The sequence below is a fragment of the Miscanthus floridulus genome, chromosome 13 (genome assembly GCF_019320115.1).
Source record: "Miscanthus floridulus cultivar M001 chromosome 13, ASM1932011v1, whole genome shotgun sequence".
Taxonomy (NCBI): Eukaryota; Viridiplantae; Streptophyta; class Magnoliopsida; order Poales; family Poaceae; genus Miscanthus; species Miscanthus floridulus.
The window spans coordinates 73227666-73251974 of record NC_089592.1 but is presented as its reverse complement, the minus strand read 5'-3'; the positions used below and the strand labels follow the sequence as shown (position 1 = coordinate 73251974).

The following is a 24309-nucleotide window of genomic DNA, read 5'->3' as shown; positions in this document are numbered from 1 at the left end:
GCATGTATTCTCCATGGGCAGCCCTCAGCTTTGCACTTGGCAATGAACCTGGTCTTGTCAGTCTTCACATCAGCAAATTCAAATCCAGTGATCACAGCATAGTGCCTCACAGCTTTCCTGAATGCTATGATATCAGGAAACAAGGCACCTTTCACAATGTTGGGATTTTCTGGATCATGAAGGACATTTATCTCCTGAGGATCTGCATCATTAACTTCTGCCTCAAGAGGAACACCTCCTTCAGCAGGAATATAATCAGAATTGTCATCAACTGGTTGTGTTGCAGTGGCATTTGTGGTTGGCTGTACAGGTGGTACTGAGATATAGATGTGTTCATCATCAACGCCCACGTACTCCTCTTCATTATCAAACATGTCTGGCTCCCTAACAGGCTCAAAGTCTGGCTCCTTTGTTGTAGCTTCAGTAGGTCCTGGCATGTTTTTTGTGGGTTCAGGAGCCTCTATATTGTGTTTTTTGGGTTCAGGGGCCTCAGGCTTTTGTGGTGGATTCACTTGGCTAGGTTGGTCATCATCAGGAGGAATAACACACAGAGGTTCTAGCTCAGCATAGTCATCAGTAGTAGATACTGAATTATCAAATACACCTAGCAAGACCTGGCAACACATCTCAGCCTTATACATAGAAAACATATCTAGCAACTGTCTGTCATTCACTAATCTGACATCTTCTCCCAAATTCTTGTCAAAGAACCACAATCTGCCACACTGGCGAGATGACCATTGCACCTCTTTGGCTAAAACATTCATCAACAAGTCTACGGTTAAAGCACCTATGTCCACCTCCCACTTAATCAGAAATCCCTTTAAGCCTTGAACTTTAATCTCTAGCATGAACAACTCAGGCCTAGCACGAAGAATGGAAATGTAAAGGGGAAATCCCACAGCAAAAATGGGTCCATCCCCAACAGTGGCCGATCAATAGAAAATTTTGAAAGTTAGTAGAGAATGGAAATGTATAAAAAATCTTTATAATGAGGGAACAATAGATAATTTTGAAATCATTAGATCAACTTTAACTTATGTAAATAATGTAAAAATCATGTCAAACAAAAAGCAAGCAGTATAAACATAGTACACTTTGCCAGTCATACTACTTGATTTATGTACAAAATGTAGAGAATCAGTTCAGATTCTGAACTTTCCCTATTATGTATATTAGCTTTGCAAACAGGTTGACTCACATTAAGGAGAACCACAAGTTTCAGAAAAATGGCAGAGAGGGTCACAGGGAAGATGATCCAGCAAAGGGCCTAGCACACATCGTCAATGAAATCAAAGGGAAACATGAGCTAAAGTATGACACCATTATATTGGATAAGTTGTTCTTATTCATTTATTACAGATGACAAAAAAAATTCGAAAGTCATCTCTCAGACATGTTGTGTTCTCTTTCTCTCTCATTTGCACCTATTTTGCATAGAGATGAGACTCCCATATTTAAGCAAGGCAACCTCTCCTTGAATTAGCAGTATGGGACTAAAGGTTGTGCATGCTTTGGAATTTTTCAGATTAGGCCAAACATGGGCCTAAATCCAACAGTAATCAGATATACGGGCGGTGCAGGTACCCCTGGCCCATATCTCTGACAGAGTGATTCTAGTGAGAGAGCATGTGGAAACTAATTTTAAATTGATTTTGATAGTGATTGAATAGGGAGCGAGGAAAGAGTGCTTTTTTTAGCTTCTAGTGAAATAGAGAAGTAATTCTTGTTTGATCCCGTCACAATTTGTGCGTATTTTTGTTGTTTGATTGAGGAGGAATGATTCTCACGCAGAAGGTGCTCCAAGAAATACTACCAAATGACACCTGTAACATCAAACAAAATCCATCAGAGGCGATGCGAAATATATTTTGGTAATGCATTTATTTGATATTATAGATGTTAATACTTTTTATAAACTAATTCTAAGTTAGACAACTTAAGACTATTATTGTGTAGTGCACGAACAAAGCAAGCGCACATAAATTATCCAATTTCATTTTGTAGCAAAACTTCATATAACTCAGACTACTATACATTATATAGTTTTTGAACTCCAAACTACATTGAATCGATCTGCAAACCTCTCCCCTTTTTTCCTATATGACTTGCCTAACAAGCCTGCCCTCGCAACACGGTGCTATCTTGGGGTATCCCCTACTCCTATACTGTCTCATTGAAACTCTAGATAGAGAGGTCATGGTCGCAAACCTGCTTGCACTTTGATTTTTTGACCTCTTGAACTCTAATTATTTACTTCCTTCGTGTCCCTAGTTTCTTATAGAATGGTTCCTTCATCGGTAGACTCGGTAACTCGTGTAGTCGTGTTGTCACCCAAGAAGTCAAGAATGGGGATAGGATTGCAGGATGGATGACTACATAAGCTTTAAGCCACAACATGCCATGCCAATAGTTCATGCCATCGTATTTGTGAATGCTACACTTGTAGCGAATTTGTGTTTATAGTTAGGCCTATGCCATAGCCTAAGGGAGTGCTCATTGGCGGCCAGGTATGGCACGGCTACTATAGCTCGCTATATTACTAGATCCACCTTGGTTGGACTCCCTTTCCCAACATGGATCTAGGTTGGTCATGGATGAGTGTTTGGTCACATTTATGCGATGAACTCCCAAAATTAAATCCAACAGATGTAGGTGCTAGCGCGCGCCTCTTCTCGAATGGAACAGGCGGAGGCGACGATGCACAAAGGAGGGGAGGGGAGGGACGTAGGCAGATGGTGGCTGAGCGGGCTAACGGGGGCGGAGGGAGCGGTGCGGGAGGAAGAGAGGGAACGGCGCTAGAGGAAAAAGGAGGAGGCAGCGGATCGAGAGTGATCGAGCGAGCGTAGGGAATCGGTAGATGGTAATGGATGGTGGGCCCAGTTATGGATCTAGGCTCATTTCTAAACATTAGGGACAGAATATTAGATGACATCTTGTCACTGCGAAACCCATCCAAAGAAACGCTCCGGCATCCATATAATCTGGGTGCCCTAAACACTTTTATGTGAGCAGTATATGTTTTATGTGTTTTTCTAAAAGTTTACTCAAAATTTGAGAAAAATTAACTTAGGATAAAGAAAATGAACTATAATTTGGAACATGTACTCCCTCCATACCAATAATTTAAGTCGTTTTGAACAAGACTTGAGTCAAATATTGAGATTATAAATCATGAATAATATTTAAGTTGTTAAGTTTTAAAATGTAAAAACCATATAAATAGATTTGTCTTAAAAAGTACTTTCATAAATAAAAATATACATATATCACTTTTCGATAAACATTATCATAAAAATAAAAAATCAAAGTTATGTTTCGGAGACGCCGCTGTCCAAAATTACCGGTACCGAGGCGTACTAGATTTCAGCCCTAAGACACACATGCCACGCGCACCTGCGGGCCACCACGTATTGCGAGGCCGTGAGCACTGTGCGAGAAGCCATGCGACAAACAGGATTTATGAATGTGGTCACTGGCAGTACTACACATGCATCCAATGCGTCATGCTCATGCAAACATACAAATGCAAACGAGGAACACGCACAGGCTCTCCATGCATTGGCGTGCTCGCCCCGCTGCTGGCTATAAATCTTAGCAGAGCGCGGCACCTCCTGTTCCATCCATCGCCCATCAACGCTACCTACTCACCGTACTGACAAGTCATCGTACGTTGTAACGTCAGAGGAGAGGGCCGGAGATATGGCATCGCCGGTGGCCATCGGCACGGCGGTGTTCCAGCGGGGGCCGCACGGCGTCGACGTGAAGCACGTCGACCACAGCCAGGTCCCCAGCGTCCCCAAGTCGCTCATGGTGGTCACCCCCACCGACGCCCGCGTCTACCCCGTCGTCGTCTTCCTGCACGGCTGCAGCATGTACAACAGCTGGTACGAGAGCCTCCTGTCGCACGTCGCGTCCCACGGGTTCATCGCCGTGGCACCCCAGGTCCGTCTCTGTCGTCGTCGTCATCCTCGTCGTCGCCGGCCGTGTGCCCAGCATCATGCATGTTTCCGTTCTTTTCCTGAGCTCTGAAAACACATCTGCACGAATGTCGTCGTCGCCGCGGCTCATCACAGCTCGGCGGCATGATTCCGCCGCTTAACATGAAAGACTCGAAGGACATCGACGCCACCAGGCAGGTCACCTCCTGGCTCGCCGACAAGCAGCAAGGCCTGGCGCACGTCCTCACCAACATCCTCCACCTCCACGGCGTCAGGCCGGACCTCTCCAGGCTGGCGCTGGCGGGCCACAGCCGCGGCGGCGACACCGCCTTCGCCGTGGCCCTCGGGCTCGGATCCTCCTCAGACACCGCCACCGCCACAGCCACCGCGCCGGCGTCGCCGCTCAAGTTCTCCGCCCTGATCGGAGTGGACCCCGTGGCGGGGCTATCCAAGCAGTCGCAGCTGGAGCCGAAGGTGCTGACCTTCACGCCCCGGTCCCTCGACCCGGGGATGCCGGCGCTGGTCATCGGCACGGGGCTCGGCCCCAAGCACGTCGGCTTGCCGCCGTGCGCCCCCGCGGGCGTCAACCACGCCGAGTTCTACGACGAGTGCGCGCCGCCGCGGTACCACGTCGTGGTGAGGGACTACGGGCACCTGGACATGCTGGACGACGACGGCGTGCCCTACGTCATCAAAAACTGCATGTGCAAGAGGAACACCGAGGACACCAAGGACCTCGCCAGGAGGGCCATCGGGGGCGCCATGGTGGCGTTCCTCAGGGCCAAGCTGGAGGACCACGACGAGGATCTCAGGGCCGTGCTTGAGAACAGCCCTGGGCTCTCGCCGGCGGTGCTCGACCCAGTTGAATATGACTTGGCTTGATGAAGCCATGGATGGCAATGGAGTGGCTGTTGCATGCGTGTGCGTCTGGCTGGTGTCCACGTTTCCACGCACTTCCCTGAATAATTAGCACTCAGATCAGATGTGTGTGTGGTGTACGTGTATGTGTATATATGCTACGCCTGCGAGTGCTATGTACAGGATCACGCATATCCTTTTTGATAGAGCTTGGCAAAGGTTTCATTTACGCCTAATCCATATCGAGTAGACCCTGTCGTTGTGAGAATTCTTAATTCATGAGTTGTAGGGAGGGACTTATGTCACCACAAACAGAAACTAAAGCAAGTGTTGGATTTAAAGCTGGTGTTAAGGATTATAAATTGACTTACTACACCCCGGAGTACGAAACCAAGGATACTGATATCTTGGCAGCATTCCGAGTAACTCCTCAGCCCGGGGTTCCGCCTGAAGAAGCATTTCCGTGTATCTACCAAATGTTTCGCACGAGAAACTGATTTTCAGTAAAAAAATCGGCTCCCGCTCCTTCAGAGGAGCACCTCAGGAAAGCCCTGTCAAGCACTCCTAAATTTCTTGAATAAGCACACAGATATGTGCGGTGTTCATGCTACATAATTTCTCGCGCAACTTTTTCTCAATGAGTGGCAGAGAAGATCTCAGCGCTTCAACACACCACATCGCATTTTTCATTTGTCCTCATGTTCCGTTTGCACAACTGTCCACGTACAGGTTGCTGGTGTGAGGTGTCCGACGAACAAAGCAAGCGCACATAAATTATCCAATTCCATTTTGTAGCAAAACTTCATATAACTCAGACTACTATACATTATATAGTTTTTGAACTCCAAATTACATTGAATCGATCTGCAAACCTCTCCCCTTTTTTCCTATATGACTTGCCTAACAAGTCTGCCCTCGCAACACGGTGCTATCTTGGGGTATCCCCTACTCCTATACTGTCTCATTGAAACTCTAGATAGAGAGGTCATGGTCGACATGCCATGCCAATAGTTCATGCCATCGTATTTGTGAATGCTACACTTGTAGCGAATTTGTGTTTATGGTTAGGCCTATGCCATAGCCTAAGGGGGTGCTCATTGGCGACCAGGTATGGCACGGCTACTATAGTTCGCTATATTACTAGATCCACATTGGTTGGACTCCCTTTCCCAACATGGATCTAGGTTGGTCATGGGTGAGTGTTTGGTCACATTTATGCGATGAACTCCCAAAATTAAATCCAACAGATGTAGGTGCTAGCGCACGCCTCTTCTCGAATGGAATAGGCAGAGAGGACGATGCACAAAGGAGGGGAGGGGAGGGACGCAGGCAGATGGTGGCGGAGCGGGCTAACGGGGGCGGAGGGAGCGGTGCGGGAGGAAGAGAGGGAACGACGCTAGAGGAAAAAGGAGGAGGCAGCGGATCGAGAGTGATCGAGCGAGCGGAGGGAATCGGTAGATGGTAATGGATGGTGGGCCCAGTTATGGATCTAGGCTCATTTCTAAACATTAGGGACACAATATTAGATGACATCTTGTCACTGCGAGACCCATCCAAAGAAACGCTCCCGCATCCATATAATACGGGTGCCCTAAACACTTTTATGTGAGCAGTATATGTTTTATGTGTTTTTCTAAATGTTTACTCAAAGATTGAGAAAAATTAACTTAGGATAAAGTAAATGAACTATAATTTGGAACATGTACTCCCTCCATACTAATAATTTAGGGTTAATTCGAACGCTGCCATTGTAACTCTTCGAGTTTAGAAATATACCATTGCAATTCGTGATATTGTAAATATGCCATTGTAATTCCCGTGAAACGTGATTCATGCCATTAAGTAGGCTTTCAGGTGTTCGTATACGGCAACATGTTTAGTATGGCCCGTATTGCCCCTGTCCAGTCGCCGCAGCACCTCCGCCGCACGTCACATTGCCTGCAGCATCCGCTCCTTGGGCGATACCGTGCCTGGCTGTCCAGCTGACCTGTATTTTGCATTGGATTGCCCAGCTGACCCGTCTGAACAAAGCATATGACATAAAAAGGTCATAGATAATTTGATAACAAGTTGAAAACTTCTGATAATTTGATAACAAGTTGAACACACTGAACAAAGCATATGCCATAAAAGGTCACAGATAAGTTGATAACAAGTTCACAGACTAGTGCCTGGACTTTAACTGACTACAAGTTCACAGGACTTTAACTGAATACAAAGTTCACATGACTTTAAATGGATAAAGTTCACAGGACTTTAACTGAACAAAGCATGGCCTGATTAATAAAATTCAAAAGCACGGCCTGATTTCTAGTTCAAAAGCACGGCCTTATTACAGGTTCACAATCACAGCCTGATTACACACAGCAACCATCAAAAGCACTCGACATTAAGATTCAGGAATCGGTGACGTGAGCAGTGAGTTGGGTATTAAGGAACTGTGACAAGCTCGTGACAACTCTAGGCTGTGGTGCGGCGGTAGCCTTCTGTTGCTTTTTCTTCACTGGAGTCTTCTTCTTCTTGGGCGTCTTCTTCCTTTTGGGACTCTTTTTCTTCTTTTGTGCTGTCTTCTTCTTCTTCACCTCTGATGGCCCAACAGTGTCATCATCTTGTTGCCGTTTCCTGCATAGTATAGTGGTTAGCACTAGGTTCAGTACAGAATGCACAAGAAATGCTTTGAGAATGAGTCACTAACCTCTTGTTCTGTGATCTGCCCCTAATTTCTCCATCGGAGTCAACCTCAGCAAATTTGCAAGTCTTGGCAAAGTGACCGAAGTCACCACACCTTTTGCACTTCACCTTTTTCTTGTTCGCTTTTCCTTCAAGGCAGCCCCTAATTCTCTGTACTCTTGGTCTGCCTGGTGGTCTTCCTAGCAAGGGTGGAAATATTGTGAACCCAAGATCCACCACAGGCCACTGTGTTCTGTCTGGAAAAGGCTCTACTCTTCCTTCATAAGCAGCCCTAAATCTTGGTACAGAATAATATTCATGCACATAATCTTCTATTTTCATTCCCCTATTGGACAGTATCCAAGCTAATGCATGCTTGCAGGGCTTGCCTGTGAGCTGCCACTCTCTGCATGAACATGAATGATGTTGGAGATCAACTGTGTGTCTCCTCTGATTGTTCCAGTTGTCCAGAAGTGTCACTTCAGCCACGTCTTCATCACTACTTGATACCTTAACCACTTTGAGATTATTGCTGGTAACATTCAACTCCTTCATGACATTAGGGAGTATACCATCACGCATTTCCCTAGCAATCTTCCTCCTCAAAAACCTCTTCTCCATGATGAGCTCTCTCAGGCCATCAACCAATTCGTGCAGCAGCAGTCCTTTCATGTGCCTGATCTGAGCATTACAGCTCTCGGATACATTGTTGGTCAAGTAGTCACATTTACTCTTATCTGAAAACCCACATCTGTACCACAGTCTGTTGTGATGCTGCTCTAGGAATTCTATGGCATCTGGTGCAACATCAAATATCTTCTGCATGTGCCACTTGAACAGCCCCTCTGTGTAGCTTCTTGCTGCTGGATACAAATGATCAGTGAAGACATCTCCCTGATAGTGCTTCATGAAATTTGAATACAAGTGCCTCATGCATTCTCTGTACTCAGCTTGCGAGAACACTGCTCCCACTGCACTTCCTAAACCTTTACAAGCATCTGTACAGATCACTAGGCCTTCAGGTGATCCTATAGCTTTATGCAACTGCTCAATAAACCATTTCCAATTGTCCTCTGTCTCTGAGTCAAAAATGGCGTAAGCCAGATGATACAACCAGTTGTGCCCATCTACAGCAGTAGCTAAAGCCAACTGCCCAGTGTATTTACCATTTAAGCATGTGGCATCTACCCCTACAAATGGTCTGCAACCTACCAAAAATCCATCTACACAAGGCTTTAAGGCTACAAAAATCCTTTTGAACCTCTTCTTCTTATTCCCTTCTACCTCTATTTCTACAATGCTTTCTGGTGAACTAAGCTCCATTTGTGCTTTCCAGTTCACCAACAATTGGAAACTTTCCTCATATTTACCATGTATGTGCTGAAGAGCTAGCTTCATACCTGCCCATGCCTTAGAATACTTCAACTTGATCCCATAATCATCTTCCAGTTTGTCCCTAGCATCCTTGGCACCTTTGTTTGGATTTTTCTTGAGCCATTCTGTCAACCTGCTAGCACACCAGTCTTGTGTTGCCATTTTTCCTTCTCTCAGCTTTGTAGTAGGATAGTTATGCTCAGCAGGCAATACTTTAATCTGCAACAAAATTGAATACATGTTACAAAAGTGTACCAAAAACAGTTTACAATAGAAAAATAAGAATACACAAGTTGTACCTCTATTGTTTTGCCATCATAAATCCTTGATGCATGTATTCTCCATGGGCAGCCCTCAGCTTTGCACTTGGCAATGAACCTGGTCTTGTCAGTCTTCACATCAGCAAATTCAAATCCAGTGATCACAGCATAGTGCCTCACAGCTTTCCTGAATGCTATGATATCAGGAAACAAGGCACCTTTCACAATGTTGGGATTTTCTGGATCATGAAGGACATTTATCTCCTGAGGATCTGCATCATTAACTTCTGCCTCAAGAGGAACACCTCCTTCAGCAGGAATATAATCAGAATTGTCATCAACTGGTTGTGTTGCAGTGGCATTTGTGGTTGGCTGTACAGGTGGTACTGAGATATAGATGTGTTCATCATCAACGCCCACGTACTCCTCTTCATTATCAAACATGTCTGGCTCCCTAACAGGCTCAAAGTCTGGCTCCTTTGTTGTAGCTTCAGTAGGTCCTGGCATGTTTTTTGTGGGTTCAGGAGCCTCTATATTGTGTTTTTTGGGTTCAGGGGCCTCAGGCTTTTGTGGTGGATTCACTTGGCTAGGTTGGTCATCATCAGGAGGAATAACACACAGAGGTTCTAGCTCAGCATAGTCATCAGTAGTAGATACTGAATTATCAAATACACCTAGCAAGACCTGGCAACACATCTCAGCCTTATACATAGAAAACATATCTAGCAACTGTCTGTCATTCACTAATCTGACATCTTCTCCCAAATTCTTGTCAAAGAACCACAATCTGCCACACTGGCGAGATGACCATTGCACCTCTTTGGCTAAAACATTCATCAACAAGTCTACGGTTAAAGCACCTATGTCCACCTCCCACTTAATCAGAAATCCCTTTAAGCCTTGAACTTTAATCTCTAGCATGAACAACTCAGGCCTAGCACGAAGAATGGAAATGTAAAGGGGAAATCCCACAGCAAAAATGGGTCCATCCCCAACAGTGGCCGATCAATAGAAAATTTTGAAAGTTAGTAGAGAATGGAAATGTATAAAAAATCTTTATAATGAGGGAACAATAGATAATTTTGAAATCATTAGATCAACTTTAACTTATGTAAATAATGTAAAAATCATGTCAAACAAAAAGCAAGCAGTATAAACATAGTACACTTTGCCAGTCATACTACTTGATTTATGTACAAAATGTAGAGAATCAGTTCAGATTCTGAACTTTCCCTATTATGTATATTAGCTTTGCAAACAGGTTGACTCACATTAAGGAGAACCACAAGTTTCAGAAAAATGGCAGAGAGGGTCACAGGGAAGATGATCCAGCAAAGGGCCTAGCACACATCGTCAATGAAATCAAAGGGAAACATGAGCTAAAGTATGACACCATTATATTGGATAAGTTGTTCTTATTCATTTATTACAGATGACAAAAAAAATTCGAAAGTCATCTCTCAGACATGTTGTGTCAAACAACTCAGGTATGTGTATGTATGGCATGCCATTACTGGATACTGGGGTGGAGTCAGGCCAGGTGTAGTTGGAATGGAGCACTACGAATCAAAGATGCAGCAGCCTGTGTCATCACTAGGGGTTCAGAAAAACAAGCCCTGCGATGCTTTGGACAGCATAACGACCAATGGACTGGGCCTTGTGAACCTTGAGAAAGTATTCAGTTTCTACAATGAACTCCACTCGTATCTTGCATCTGCTGGGATCGATGGGGTCAAGGTAGACGTGCAGAACATCCTTAAGACGCTGGGTGCTGGCCATGGGGAAGGGTACTGCTAGCTAGAAAGTACCAGCAGGCTCTAGAAGCTTCCGTCGCTAGGAACTTCCCTGACAATGGCATCATATATGCATGAGCCACAACACTGACAACCTATACAGGTAAATAGCTTATGCTGAAATATCTTGAAAGCTTTTTTTAGCAAAATATCTTGAAAGCTTTCTTTGGTAAATCAAAGATGTTTATAAAAATCATGTCAAACAAAAAGCAATGAGTCATAAAAGATGTTTATTGCAGAAAGATTATAAACACAATATCTCTTCAAGTCTACAACTAACATTTTTAAGGGACAGCGACGTGAGCCGACCGGCCCTGCAGCCGGCGCCTGGGAACTTGCAGGCGCCGTCGCTGACGCTCCACCCGCTGAGGCCCGTGGCTGCCTGGCTCGGCACGGCCTCCTTGAACTGCTCCAGCAGCTGAGCATCATCGGCGGCGGAGGCGGCCGCGGCCGCCGCCATGACGACGAAGAGTGCCACTACAGCGACCAGGCCCGGAAGATTCCATGAACTAGCTAGCGCGCTACCTTAAAACATCAGCTACTAGCTGCCTCTCTCATCTCGCAAAGCGTAGATGCTGCCCAATAACCCAGCAGCGGTACCTCGCACGGCCCTCGTCTTCTTCGTATGTTCATGTACTTGCAAATACAGAGATTGGTAAATCCGTCCCTGATCCCCAACTACTCTAGTCATACCGAGGGAAGATTTTGCAAGAGTTAAGAGATTACCTGGCCTTGTTGCCAGCCATGGCCGACGAACTGCTCCCACACGGCTCGCCGGTCGCGGGGAAGTCTATCATCTTGCTCAAATCGATGTGCAGACTTGGGGAATCAAATCTCCTTCACCACCACCACCTGCTCCAGGCACGAATCGTCGCCTGCACAGGTTGCACAGCCTCCGTCGAGCCTGCACAGCCTGCGCCGCCGCTGCCGTCGAGCCGACTCGCCTGCGCCGCCGCCGACTCTGGTTGTTGGGTTAGGGTTCGGGGACGGGGAGAGAAGAGACGAGAGAAAGACCGAGAAAGAAAGCAAAGCGAGCCGCGAGCGACCTTGACTCCTCATGTAAGTCGGATGAGGCAAGGGCAATACGGCCATACGAAAAATGTTTCCGTATACGTACGCCTGCAAGGTGGGCCACAAGTCGTTGCAAACGTACTTAATGGCATGAATCACGTTTCACGGGAATTACAATGACATATTTACAATATCACGAATTGTAATGGTATATTTCTAAACTCGAAGAGTTACAATGGCAGCATTCGAATTAACCCAATAATTTAAGTCGTTTTGAACAGGCTTGAGTCAAATATTGGGATTATAAATCATGAATAACATTTAAGTTGTTAAGTTTGAAAATGTGAAAACAATATAAATAGATTTGTCTTGAAAAGTACTTTCATAAATAAAAATATACCTATATCATTTTTCAATAAACATTATCATAAAAATAAAAAATTAAAGTTATGTTTTGGAGACGGTACTGAGGAGTACTAAATATCAGCCATGCGACACACATGCCACGCGCACCTGCGGGCCACCACGTATTGCGAGGCCGTGAGCACTGTGCGAGCAGCCATGCGACAAACAGGATTTATGAATGTGGTCGTCACTGGCAGTAGTACACATGCATCCAATGCGTCATGCTCAAGCAAACATACAAATGCAAACGAGGAACACGCACAGGCTCTCCATCATACTGTCTTCATGTCCTCCACAGTAGTTTTACCTATCAAAAACACTCTCCAATGGTTGACCCAGACACATGACCCATTTTGCCTACCGACCGAAACGATACGCAAAAAAGCATCCCCTCTCTCCTCGGTACGCAAATCTCCGATGGTGGCCCGCCCGCGCACGCCTCCGCAACGCCGAGGTGGCCCACTCCCGCACCGGCCGCGCCGCCGGCCCCGCTCGTCCGCGCTCGCTCGCGTCGGCACCGCTCGCCAACGGCCCCCTCCATTTCTCTCCCTTCCCCTCTCCCTTCCCTCCCGAAGCGGCGACGCCGTCCACAGCCCCCGCTCCGCCGCTGCCGCTCCTCGCCTGGTCCTCCCCGGCCCCCTCCCCCGAGCCCTCCACCTCGCCCACGGGCTGGGACGCGGTCTGGGCGCTCGAGGACCAGCAGCGCCGCCGCCTCCACCAGATCTGGGAGCGCGGCGTCGCGTGGAAGCCCTCCTCGTCGGGCGCCGAAGGGGCTGCGCCGGCGCCCGTGGTCTTCCGCCTCGACCGCGGCGGGGAGGTCGACGCCGATGGCAACTGCCTCTTCACCGACGCGTGGACGGCCGACGCGCACAAGCTCAGGCACCGCGCCGTGCGCCGGTTCGCCGAGGTCTACACCGCCGCGGGGGAGGACGACAAGGCTGCCATCGACGCCACCGTGAGGCACCTCTACACGCCGCCATCCAGGAGCTCGTTGATCTCGGCATCCAAAGGTACCATGACTCGCGGATCTGCCCTTGCTCGCTGCTCACTGCTTGCTCAAATCTTTTATTAGAATTTCTCGCCGGATCTCGCGCTGGAGCTCGCAGCTCGGTGGCCGGCCGCGGGGATGACGAAGACGAGGAAACTGGAGTCTTCTTTTGGGGTTGCTGTTGGAGAAGGCAGGTTTTGGATTCGTGATCCTTTGTCTGTACGTGGCTCAAATGCTTGGAATAGGTCTCGTGTTTGCGTTTTACCGTTGGAGACAGTCTTAGCAACGTGCGGCACCTCCTGTTCCATCCATCGCCCATCAACGCTACCTACTCACCGTACTGACAACACCTCGTATATGTCATCGTACGTTGTAACGTCAGAGGAGAGGGCCGGAGATATGGCATCGCCGGTGGCCATCGGCAGGGCGGTGTTCCAGTGGGGGCCGCACGGCGTCGACGTGAAGCACGTCGACCACAGCCAGGTCCCCAGCGTCCCCAAGCCGCTCATGGTGGTCACCCCCACCGACGCCGGCGTCTACCCCGTCGCCGTCTTCCTGCACGGCTGCAGCATGTACAACAGCTGGTACGAGAGCATCCTGTCGCACGTCGCGTCCCACGGGTTCGTCGCCGTGGCACCCCAGGTCCGCCTCTGTCGTCGTCGTCATCCCCGTCGTCGCCGGCCGTGTGCCCAGCATCATGCATGTTTCCGTTCTTTTCCTGAGCTCTGAAAACACATCTGCACGCATGTCGTCGTCGCCGCGGCCCATCACAGCTCGGCGGCATCATTCCGCCGCTCAACATGAAAGACTCGAAGGACATCAACACCACCAGGCAGGTCACCTCCTGGCTCGCCGACAAGCAGCAAGGCCTGGCGCACGTCCTCACCAACATCATCCACCTCCACGGCGTCAGGCCGGACCTCTCCAGGCTGGCGCTGGCGGGCCACAGCCGCGGCGGCGACACCGCCTTCGCCGTGGCCCTCGGGCTCGGATCCTCCTCAGACACCGCCACAGCCACCGCGCCGGCGTCGCCGCTCAAGTTCTCCGCCCTGATCGGCGTGGACCCCGTGGCGGGGCTATCCAAGCAGTTGCAGCTGGAGCCGAAGGTGCTGACCTTCACGCCCCGGTCCCTCGACCCGGGGATGCCGGCGCTGGTCATCGGCACGGGGCTCGGCCCCAAGCACGTCGGCTTGTCGCCGTGCGCCCCCGCGGGCGTCAACCACGCCGAGTTTTACGACGAGTGCGCGCCGACGCGGTACCACGTCGTGGTGAGGGACTACGGGCACCTGGACATGCTGGACGACGACGGCGTGCCCTACGTCATCAAAAACTGCATGTGCAAGAGGAACACCGAGGACACCAAGGACCTCGCCAGGAGGGACATCGGGGGCGCCATGGTGGCGTTCCTCAGGGCCAAGCTGGAGGACCACGACGAGGATCTCAGGGCCGTGCTTGAGAACAGCCCTGGGCTCTCGCCGGCGGTGTTCGACCTAGTTGAATATGACTTGGCTTGATGAAGCCATGGATGGCAATGGAGTCGCTGTTGGCTGTTGCATGCGTGTGCGTCTGGCTGGTGTCCACGTTTCCACGCACTTCCCTGAATAATGAGCACACTACGGGATACAGTTGCTTTGCCGAGCGCCAGCAAAGCCCAAAAATACTCGCCAAAGCGGTAAACGACACTCGGTAAATTTCTTAATGGCAAACAGTCTTTGCCAAGTGTTTTTTGTCGGGCATCGCCGAGTGCCCAAAAAACACTCGGCAAACATTTTTTCGAAAAAAAAACAAGCCGGCCGCCACCACCACCGGCCGCCGACAGCACCAGCCCGCCGCCACCACGCCCGCGCAGCGCGCTCGGGCCTCCTTGCGGACCGCTACCTCGCGAACGCGCTGCTCGCCTTCTACGTCCGCCTCCTAGGCCACCTACCACACGCGCTCGCCCAGGCCGCCGGTGAGGGAGGGGGCGGCTGATCCAGAGGAGGGGCGCCGCCGGTGAGGGAGGGGAGGGGCGGCGGATCCGGGGGAGGGTCGCCGCGGATGAGGGAGGGGAGGGGCACCGCCGGTGAGGGAGGGGCCGGGGAAGAGAGGGAGGGGAGGGGCCGGCCGCCGGCGGAAGGAGGGGAGGGGGCCGACCGCCGGCGGGAGGAAGGGAGGCGCCGGCCGCACGCGGGAGAGGATGGGAGGGAGCGAGCTGGGAGGGAGGGGAGGGGCGGGTGGGTGATTTTAGGGCGGGTGGGTTTTTTTCTTTATTTTTTTGCTTTGCCGAGTGTTGTTTTTGGACACTCGGCAAACCTCTCTTTTTGCTCGAGTGTTTTTTTGTGACACTTGGTAAACCCCCTATTTACCGAGTGTTTTTTGTTTGACACTCGGCAAACCCCCTCTTTGCCGAGTGTTTTTTTTTTGCCAAGTGTTTTTAGGATAGCACTCGACAAAGAATTTGTTTGCCCAGTGCCCGAGGGAATGCACTCGGGAAACATAAAAACACTCGGCAAATTTGAGATTTCCGGTAGTGGCACTCAGATCAGATGTGTGTGTGGTGTATATGTATGTGTATATATGCTACGCCTGCGAGTGCTATGTACAGGGTCACGCATATCCTGTTTGGTAGAGCTTCCGGTTCCGGCTCCGGCTTTTTCGAAGAAGCTCTACCAAATGTTACGCATGAGAAACTGATTTTCAGTAAAAAAAATTGATGATTCAAAACGGCTCCGGCTCCTTCACTAAGGAAAGCCCTGGCAAGCACCCCTAAACTTCTTGAATAAGCACACAGATATGTGCGATGTTCGTGCTACATAATTTCTCGCGCAACTTTTTCTCAATGAGTGGCAGAGAAGACCTCAGCGCTTCAACACACCACATCGCATTTTTCATTTGTCCTCATGTTCCACACGCTACTGGAAACACGAATATTTCTATGTGTGTAAAAACCCATGAAAAAATTCGAATATCCATGGAAAAATATTTTTCTGACGGTGTACCATCAGAAAATAACACACAGAAATAGAATAACAGAAAAATCGAATTTTTCATAAACAATTTTTCTGTGGGTCTCACACGCACAAAAAAATTATTTTTGCCCAGATTAAAACTAATTTTTCTATGTGTTAATCCACGTGATGTGATTTACCTCGGTCTGGGACTCTGTCAGGAGCGGGACGACGGCTTCCGTCGTGCCCAGCCTGCTCATGCTGAGAACCTTCAATCAAAGACAGGCAATACAGATCAGCAGACGAGAGGATGGTAAGCCAGACAGCATGGAACAAAGGAATGGTGGTGGTGGTGAGCGAACCTTCACTTGAAGCTGGAGAAATTTGACGTATTCGATGATCTCTTCGAGCATGGATGCCTTGTCAGTCTGCACAGGATAAACGTAGGTTTCAGAAACTGATGTACTACAGTTGACTGTTCTTTGACAAGAAATAAGTCGAAGAGGATGCAATCGAGTACCCTGTTGGAGTTTGAAACGAGCTCCTGTAAGTTCCTGTAAGTTTTTTAGTTGAAACCTTTTTCTGGCAAAAAAAAAAACATTTATCCACTCTTCAGCATGGAATGGATTTTGTTACTTTTAACTTCGATTATTTTTTCCCTTCTAGCTTCTATTATTTCATCACACTTTCAAGTGCATTTTTATATATCAGTTTCCATATTAACATTTATTGTTGTTATTATTTTTGTATTCATCCTATAGAAGGAAAATTTGTACTCCCTCTTGTCCCTGTCAAAAGGAAAATTTAAACAGGGACATAGGTTAAGAATTTGCAAATTGACAAATCCAGAAGAGAAATGACATGAATTTCCCCTCCTATTCAATTAATTTGGCTGAAAAGCTGAGAGTTGAAAGTATGTTTGGGTGTTATGCACAAATCCTTAGGACATAACAAAATAAACAAGGGAAAAAGAGGGTAACAAGCATCTAAATTAGGCACAAGCCTTATAATTTAGGATTAAAAAGAAAAAGCAATACGATTTGGAAATTGGTAGGACAGAATAATTATATACCTAAACAAAAGAATGTGCTATGCATTACTTCAAATGGATTAACTAGTTGCACAATACTATAGCTAATGCATCTTTTCTGTTTAGTAAGTGAAAATAAAAGAAATGCTTAAAAATTAAAGTACAAAAATAGAAGGTTAAGATAATTATAAAGCATATTACGTTATGATTCACTATCTTATTTGATACCTCCTGCCGAAACATAATAAAAGAAACACGAGTCATAATCTAGTAGATTTATTGATCAATTCAACAGTTCATCCCAAATATATAAAAAAAGGTCAATTTTTCTTAGCATACAGGTGATGAACTGTCAATAACTCAAAGAATAGAATGTATTTTAATCCTATAAAGAATACTCGATACAAATAACCTCTCTGCAGTCAATACACATGCTTCAGGCCAATAGGAAGAAGTACCTCAGATGGGTGTGTAGTGAGAAAGAATCCGACAGTAGGTGCAAACTCATTCCCATGCCAAAAAGTGTTCAGATTTTGGACAAATGGTCAGTGCACTATATCATTCTCTATTAAATGAAGACTTGGCATTACAGATAAGGACATCAGAACATATTGCAAATGGAAGTAAACCAAATGGAGCATGCACACAAATACTCAACCATTTCACACAGCGCCAAACAATTTTAAGAATGTTAAAAGGCTGGATGAAAACAATCAAGAGAAAGCGAAAGTGGTAGTAACTTGGCAGCTAACTTCCAGATGTCAAACTGCAAACCTAAGTACAGCAGCATAAACACCAGACTGCATGGTTTATATCAGCAATGCTTGTATCAGCACATCTACCATACACTAAGAAAAACACTAAAGACAGCTATGATACAAAATCAGAGAGCATCCTATTGAAGTCAAATGTTGAGAGAATCACACTTTGAGGTGCTACGCCAATTAGCGATTTCACAAAAAAACATCCAAATTATTGTTAAGAAATAAGGGATTTCAGCAGGATAGGCATGTAGACACATAAGCATAGTAGTATTGTCAATCTAACGTACTCTTGCAAGTGAATAAAATAAGTTTCTAAACAGGCCATTTGACATTGCTAACCACCTTGCAAGTGAATCATACATATTCAAATCAGATTGTTATATGGCAATAAAATAAGCTCATATTTATCAAGTGCAAGCAGTCGGTTCTTACTACTGATTTTACAGTTTACAGTCCTATCAATAATGCCTAGTTTCAATGCAATTCAGAGGCAAGGATAATGCTTGTTTAGTTCACAGTTTGAGCAGATATCAGTCAAGAAAATTATTGTTGTCTTTGCCAACCTCTAAGGATTTTATAAAATGTACTCAGATCATGAAACCTACTCTTAATAATGTTCCAGATCTATATGATTGGCTATAGCTCGTCGGAACCCTAGATCCAGGAGGAGGAGGGCCTACCTCGTCGGGGTCACCGCGCCACTAGATCCGTGCCGCCGCCACGCCGGGGTTGCCGCACCAGGGCCCGTCTATGCCAGCGTTGTCGCGCCTAGGGTCGCTGTGCCGGGCCACCACGCCAAGGGCCTCCCGCCGTCGTCCATGGCGCGTCCACGCCGCCACGCCGTCGGGAAAGGAGGGGGGACCGGATCCGGGGAGAGGGCGTCGGATCCGGCAAGGGGGGCCGCCAGGGAAGGAGGGGGCGCCGGATCCGCGCCACCACGCCGCCGGGAAAGGAGGGGGCGTCGGATCCGGGGAGAGGGCGTCAGATCCAGCGAGGGGGCGACGGATCCAGCGAGGGGGGGCCGCCGGGGAAGGATGGGGCGCCGAGGAAAGGAGGGGCGGCAGATTCGGCGAGGGGGCCGCCGGGGAAGGAGGGGTTGCCTGGGAAAGGAGGAGCGGCCGGGAGAGGAGGAGAGGGAGGCGGCGCCGGTGGGGGGAGGGGCGCTGGGGGGCCGGGAGGAGAGGGGGAGCTGGGGGCCGGGAGGAGAGGGGAAGAGGTGGCGCCGGCGGGGGGAGGGGCGCTGGGGGCCGGGAGGAGAGGGGAAGAGGGGGCGCTGGCGGGTGTTTGGGGGTGGCGGCTGGCGGGTTAGTGTTAGCACTTCTTTGTTTTTTTATTTATTTTATTAATAACATTTTTTTGTGCGTGCATATATTTTTTCTGTGCGTTTTTCAAAAACCGACAGAATAAATTGCATTTTTCTGTGAGTTCTTATTTTTCTGTGTGTCTATTGTCATGCACAGAAAAATCATACAATTATTCTGTGAGTTTTCGTATTTTTCTGTCGGGATATTTTGGAACCGACAGAATAATCATAATTTTTCTGTGCGCACCGAAAAAAACGTACAGAAAAATTCGTCACCCAAGAAAATATTTGAGTTTCCGGTAGTGACAACTGTCCACGTACTGGTGGCTGGTGTGAGGTGTCCGACGAATAGCAAGGATATGCACACGTGACACTGCTCGCGCGCTTCCAAAATTCGTAGAGGTCGACGTAAATTGCTCTCATACAGAGGACAAAGGTGCACGTGAATCGCAACGAGAAGCAACGTTTAGGGGACCATAGAAATTTGCAAGAATTTGCACATAAATCAGTTTAATATATATCACAGAAAAAAAACATAATATAAGAAAAATCCCATTTTCTCAACAGGGACTAAACAACTACACAAGTGTTTTACGTTATTATGCCTCATTTGCACAACTTCACTTCATTAGTGAAGCCACTTCTTCACGGGAAGCTCTACCAGTGGAGTAAAACTATTTTGGTGAATTTTTTTTTAGCAAAATGACCTAATATGTGAAGCTCCTTTAAATATGCTCTCACATAATCGCACGCAAGACCCACCAAAGCGAGTTTTATTTGATGCCTCAATACTTCAAGTACAAGTTATAGTATATGCACTTGCGTACAAACTCACACCACACACCACACGCCCACACACACGCCCACACACACCTACACTACACATATACCTAAAGACACACCTGGCTGAGAGGTACATGAAAATCATCATACTCCAAGTGTGACGAGCACGACACCTTGACCATCGTGGGACATCCGCGCTTGAGGCTGTAAAGAAAAATGGAGGAAACCCCGGGTGTGACGAAACATGTGTCAAGCGGGGCACGAACCAAGGTAGTGGGTGCTCCATTGAGCAAGCCCCGCCAGTGCGAGTAGCTAGGTGAACCTATTGTTTTCAGCTTCATCTCCCATCCATACCTTGTAAGAGCACGTTTTAAGGAGTCATTAGGTGGAGGTGTTTTATTGTTTTATCACAAAACTGCTTCAAACAGCTCATAAAAGTGACGGAGGAGCTGTGCCAAACAGGATCTTAGAGACGGCAGTTGCACACCTCCTGGTGTATAAATCATCCCGTCACCGAGTAGTTTTGACCTTCTAGACTCTCTTAGGGACGTATTTGGATCCTTAGACCTAAACTTTAGTCCATGTTTGGAGGCCAATTAGGGATAAACATAAACTAATTATAAAACTAATTGCATAAGAGCGAGTTGGTTAATTTACGAGACGAATTTATTAAACCTAATTATTCTATGCAAATTTTTACTATGGCATCACATGGGCAAATCCTAGACAAATTATGCTTTAATGGATTCATATCATAAATTAGCCTTCATTTATGCAACTAGTTTTATAATTAGTCTATATTTAAATCTTCTAATTTGTCTCAAACATGTGACGTGACATGGACTAAAGTTTAGTCCGGCTGATCCAGACTCCCCTTAGATGAGAAATCGATCGTCGACCATGGCAACGATGACTATGTCTGACCGTGTCAGACTATCGACGGTTTGCACGCTGGTGTTCGAGAATGGGAAGCACGACGAGATGGTGGAAACCATCACTACTATACAAAAACATTTTAGAGGCATCTGGAAACGATTTGTAGAGGAGCATGCTTAGCGCATCTTTATTGTGCATCTCTAGAAAACAAAAAAATTGCCCAATTTACAGCTTTGGTTTAGGTTGTTTCTCCATCAGAATCCAGAGATCATTTGTAAAACTTTTGAAAGAAGTAGTATTTCAACCAAGATCATTTTTGAGCGAGATCAAATTATGAGCTGTTCATGTAAATCGATTTTAGATACTGCTTGAAAGCGTCTCTAGAAATCAATCTTTAGATACAGAGGCCATAACGATGAAGCAATATTCCCCTTAGACTCTGTCTTAACGATCTTTGGATTGCCGTTGGCTCGTCCTTTACTGTATCCAATTGTAATCTGGACCTCTTCGGCTCTTGCCAAACAAAGCAAATAGCAAAGGCACCGTGCAGCAGCTACTACAATGTCTGCACTCTCAATCTCTTATTTGGGGCCTTTGGTTCCTTAGCCGCTCCTAAAATTTATTTCACATCGAATGTTTAGATACTAATAAGAAATATTAAATATAGATTAATTACAAAACCAATTACATAGATGTAGACTAATTTGTGAGAAGATTTTTTAAGCCTAATTAATCTGTCATTAGCATATGTTTACTGTAGCACAACGTTGTCAAATTATGAACTAATTAGGCTTAAATAATTTGTCTCGCAAATTAACCACAAGTTATGTAATTAATTTTATAATTAATCTATATTTAATACTATATATATATATATATATATATATATATATATATATATATATATATATATATATAACTACTATCCTGTAGCTGGCTATAGAATAACTTATTCTGTAGCCACTTTGAGTTACGATAATTACTATGTTAATTTATGAGATTATAGTAACTCCTTACTAAGTGGTTTACTATAACGTTATGGTAAATATTCCCATGTGTTATAGTAACCCAACTATCGTAAATATGTATTGACATTATGATAAATTAGTATATAAATTATGGTAAATAGAGGTGGCTACAGAATAATTTATTTTGTAGCCGGCTGCTAAATATATATATATATATATATATATATATATATATATATATATATATATATATATATATATATATATATATATATATATATATATATATATATAGAACATTCGAGGGATTTTAGGAGCGCTAGGGCCTGGTCGCAGCCTCGCAGGCCTCCCAGCCAGCACTAGTACTTCCTACCACTCCTGAGCGAGCAGGGCCACACGTGCTGCACGACCATGAGTGAGACTTTGAATGAGAGAGCCTAGTAGAATAATTGTGACGTCACTCACTCGCGTGTCGTCCCACACACATGTTGCTTTCTTCAATTTGTTCGATTTCAACGAGATATATATAGATCACGTATATCAGGTGCCCTTGTGGCCTTGTTTCTTAACATGAATGAACAACAGTAATAAACACTGAAACGGTCCTAGTTATAGCATACCTCTGCGTCCGGATACATGACAACTAGTACTACAACTGCTGGGTAATGATAACGAGAACACATGGGAAACCGATCTGACTGACCGACTGTTGTTGTTAGCAGTCCAGCTCAGGAACTGGCAGCATGGGAACACTCACACTATAGTATAGGTATAAAGGTGCAGATCATGGCCTCACCAAGCTAGATCGCGATGCACTGCTATTTCTTGCTACCGTGTACCGTACCATCTGACTTCATGTTACTTGTATCTTGTTCAGCCTGATGAACACTATCCCTGTCTATGTCTGTGTCTGATTTGGAGAACAGAGCCAACGATTCCATGGCATTCCTTATCTGCATTTGAGGAAATTGAGGCATCTATTAGCTGTAGCATCATAACAGGTAAAGTGACTAATCGAAGCAGGATGTATACTAGTACTAGTAGCTAGCGCACAAACATCTTGTCCTTGGTAAAATTGGGAAGATGGCCCTTAGCACTCGCAGAAACTGAAGTATACTAGTTTTTATCGTCATATTCTCTCAAAAACTGAAGCTATACGTTGACTGTTGAGCAGAGTAGAACAACCAAGAAAGAAGACTTGTTACAGAACGCAGCAGAAGTCCTCATTCTGGATCACTACACGTGGTTAGCAATCATTCAGGCGCACTCAAATTCAGGTTAGAATTGTTCGGTTCCTTATATTTTTGTACAGACAGAAGACCGTGCATAACCTATTCAAGAGCTGTCGCGCCGCGCAACAGTAGAATCCCCAGCTGGAACTGGAACCGGAAGTTATCATGTAAGCCAAAGCAAATTACTGATTGCTGTATCCCAAGCAAGTTAAAGAGTTGGAAAAAAAAAAACTATGCTAGCTACTAGCCGAATTGGAACAACAGGCATAAGGATGCTCCTGGTCCTAGTCCTATCCATGATTTAACTTTTCACTCACAATCAAACTAATAAGCAGTCGTATTAAAGGAGGAGTACGGTGCGTACGGGGTTGGGGTAGCTGGGGCCGTAGTCGGCGGTGAGGAGCAAGTAGGCGGCGGTGGCTGCGCCGACCATCGCCGTCCGGCGAACTATCCTGTCGGACCTCGGGACCACCGGCGGCATCGCTGCAATGCCTTGGTCGCTCGAGGCGGCGTCGCGTGTGTGTGGAAAGCGGCGGAAGCGGGGAGCAGAGGGGACGAGACGAGACTAGAAGGTACGCACGTCTTGCGCTGGGCTGGATTGGGCCCTTCTTTAAACACGAGATTCGGATTGCTTTGATCACTCAGTGAGGCCCACATAGTTCCAGTAGCTGTGATCACTGAGTGAGTGCTTTTTCAAAACGTTGTTAAATATGATATTCTTCCGTTGTGAAACCTGAATTGTCTGGGTGGTGTAGTTGGTTATCACGTTAGTCTCACACACTAAAGGTCCCCAGTTCGAACCTGTGCTCAGACATAATATCTTTTTATTTTTCACTAGTTCAGTAATAGCATTACTTTGATTTATTCACTAATAACATTACTTTGATTCAATATATTTTTATTTTTTCACTAGTTCACTAATAGCATTACTTTGATTTATATTTTTTTCACTAGTTCACTAACAGCATTACTTTGATTTATTTAGTTCACTAATAACATTACTTTGATTCATTGTTTTAAGTACTCCGTAGCAGTTTTTTCACTAGTACACTAATAGCAGTACTTTGATATTTGATAATACATATATTATTTTACTAGTAGCAGTAGTTTGATTTTTATTTTTTCA

At 46.3% G+C, this 24309-nt stretch overlaps 3 protein-coding genes and 1 non-coding gene across 4 annotated transcripts; 3 read left to right on the top strand and 1 right to left on the bottom strand.

Annotated features, from left to right (window-relative positions):
• The first annotated feature begins 3635 nt into the window (after positions 1-3635).
• LOC136501685 (chlorophyllase-2-like) lies at positions 3636-4987 on the top strand. Its single transcript, XM_066497208.1, has 2 exons — positions 3636-3945; positions 4077-4987. The coding sequence occupies exons 1-2, from the start codon at positions 3703-3705 to the stop codon at positions 4821-4823; spliced, it is 990 nt and encodes a 329-aa protein (XP_066353305.1). The 5' UTR covers positions 3636-3702; the 3' UTR covers positions 4824-4987.
• A 2182-nt stretch (positions 4988-7169) lies between these two features.
• LOC136498950 (uncharacterized) lies at positions 7170-9020 on the bottom strand. The gene is made up of 2 exons (XM_066494648.1): positions 7495-9020; positions 7170-7421 (listed from the first exon to the last, which is right to left on the bottom strand). The coding sequence occupies exons 1-2, from the start codon at positions 9003-9005 to the stop codon at positions 7196-7198; spliced, it is 1737 nt and encodes a 578-aa protein (XP_066350745.1). The 5' UTR covers positions 9006-9020; the 3' UTR covers positions 7170-7195.
• Positions 9021-13616: 4596 nt separating this feature from the next.
• Positions 13617-14926, top strand: LOC136502140 (chlorophyllase-2-like). Its single transcript, XM_066497609.1, has 2 exons — positions 13617-13942; positions 14074-14926. The coding sequence occupies exons 1-2, from the start codon at positions 13658-13660 to the stop codon at positions 14812-14814; spliced, it is 1026 nt and encodes a 341-aa protein (XP_066353706.1). The 5' UTR covers positions 13617-13657; the 3' UTR covers positions 14815-14926.
• An 8997-nt stretch (positions 14927-23923) lies between these two features.
• On the top strand, positions 23924-23997 carry TRNAV-CAC (transfer RNA valine (anticodon CAC)). Its single transcript has one exon. It is a non-coding gene; the product is annotated as a tRNA-Val (tRNA).
• Positions 23998-24309: the final 312 nt, after the last annotated feature.

Bases quoted from the DNA above. Each gene is read 5' to 3' on its own strand.
- LOC136501685 (XM_066497208.1), top strand. From the start codon at position 3,703: ATGGCATCGCCGGTGGCCATCGGCACGGCGGTGTTCCAGCGGGGGCCG. The intron at 3,946-4,076 runs GTCCGTCTCTGT...GGCTCATCACAG, and splicing joins TCATCGCCGTGGCACCCCAG to CTCGGCGGCATGATTCCGCC.
- LOC136498950 (XM_066494648.1), bottom strand. From the start codon at position 9,005: ATGGCAACACAAGACTGGTGTGCTAGCAGGTTGACAGAATGGCTCAAG. The intron at 7,422-7,494 runs GTTAGTGACTCA...TATACTATGCAG, and splicing joins GGCAGATCACAGAACAAGAG to GAAACGGCAACAAGATGATG.
- LOC136502140 (XM_066497609.1), top strand. From the start codon at position 13,658: ATGTCATCGTACGTTGTAACGTCAGAGGAGAGGGCCGGAGATATGGCA. The intron at 13,943-14,073 runs GTCCGCCTCTGT...GGCCCATCACAG, and splicing joins TCGTCGCCGTGGCACCCCAG to CTCGGCGGCATCATTCCGCC.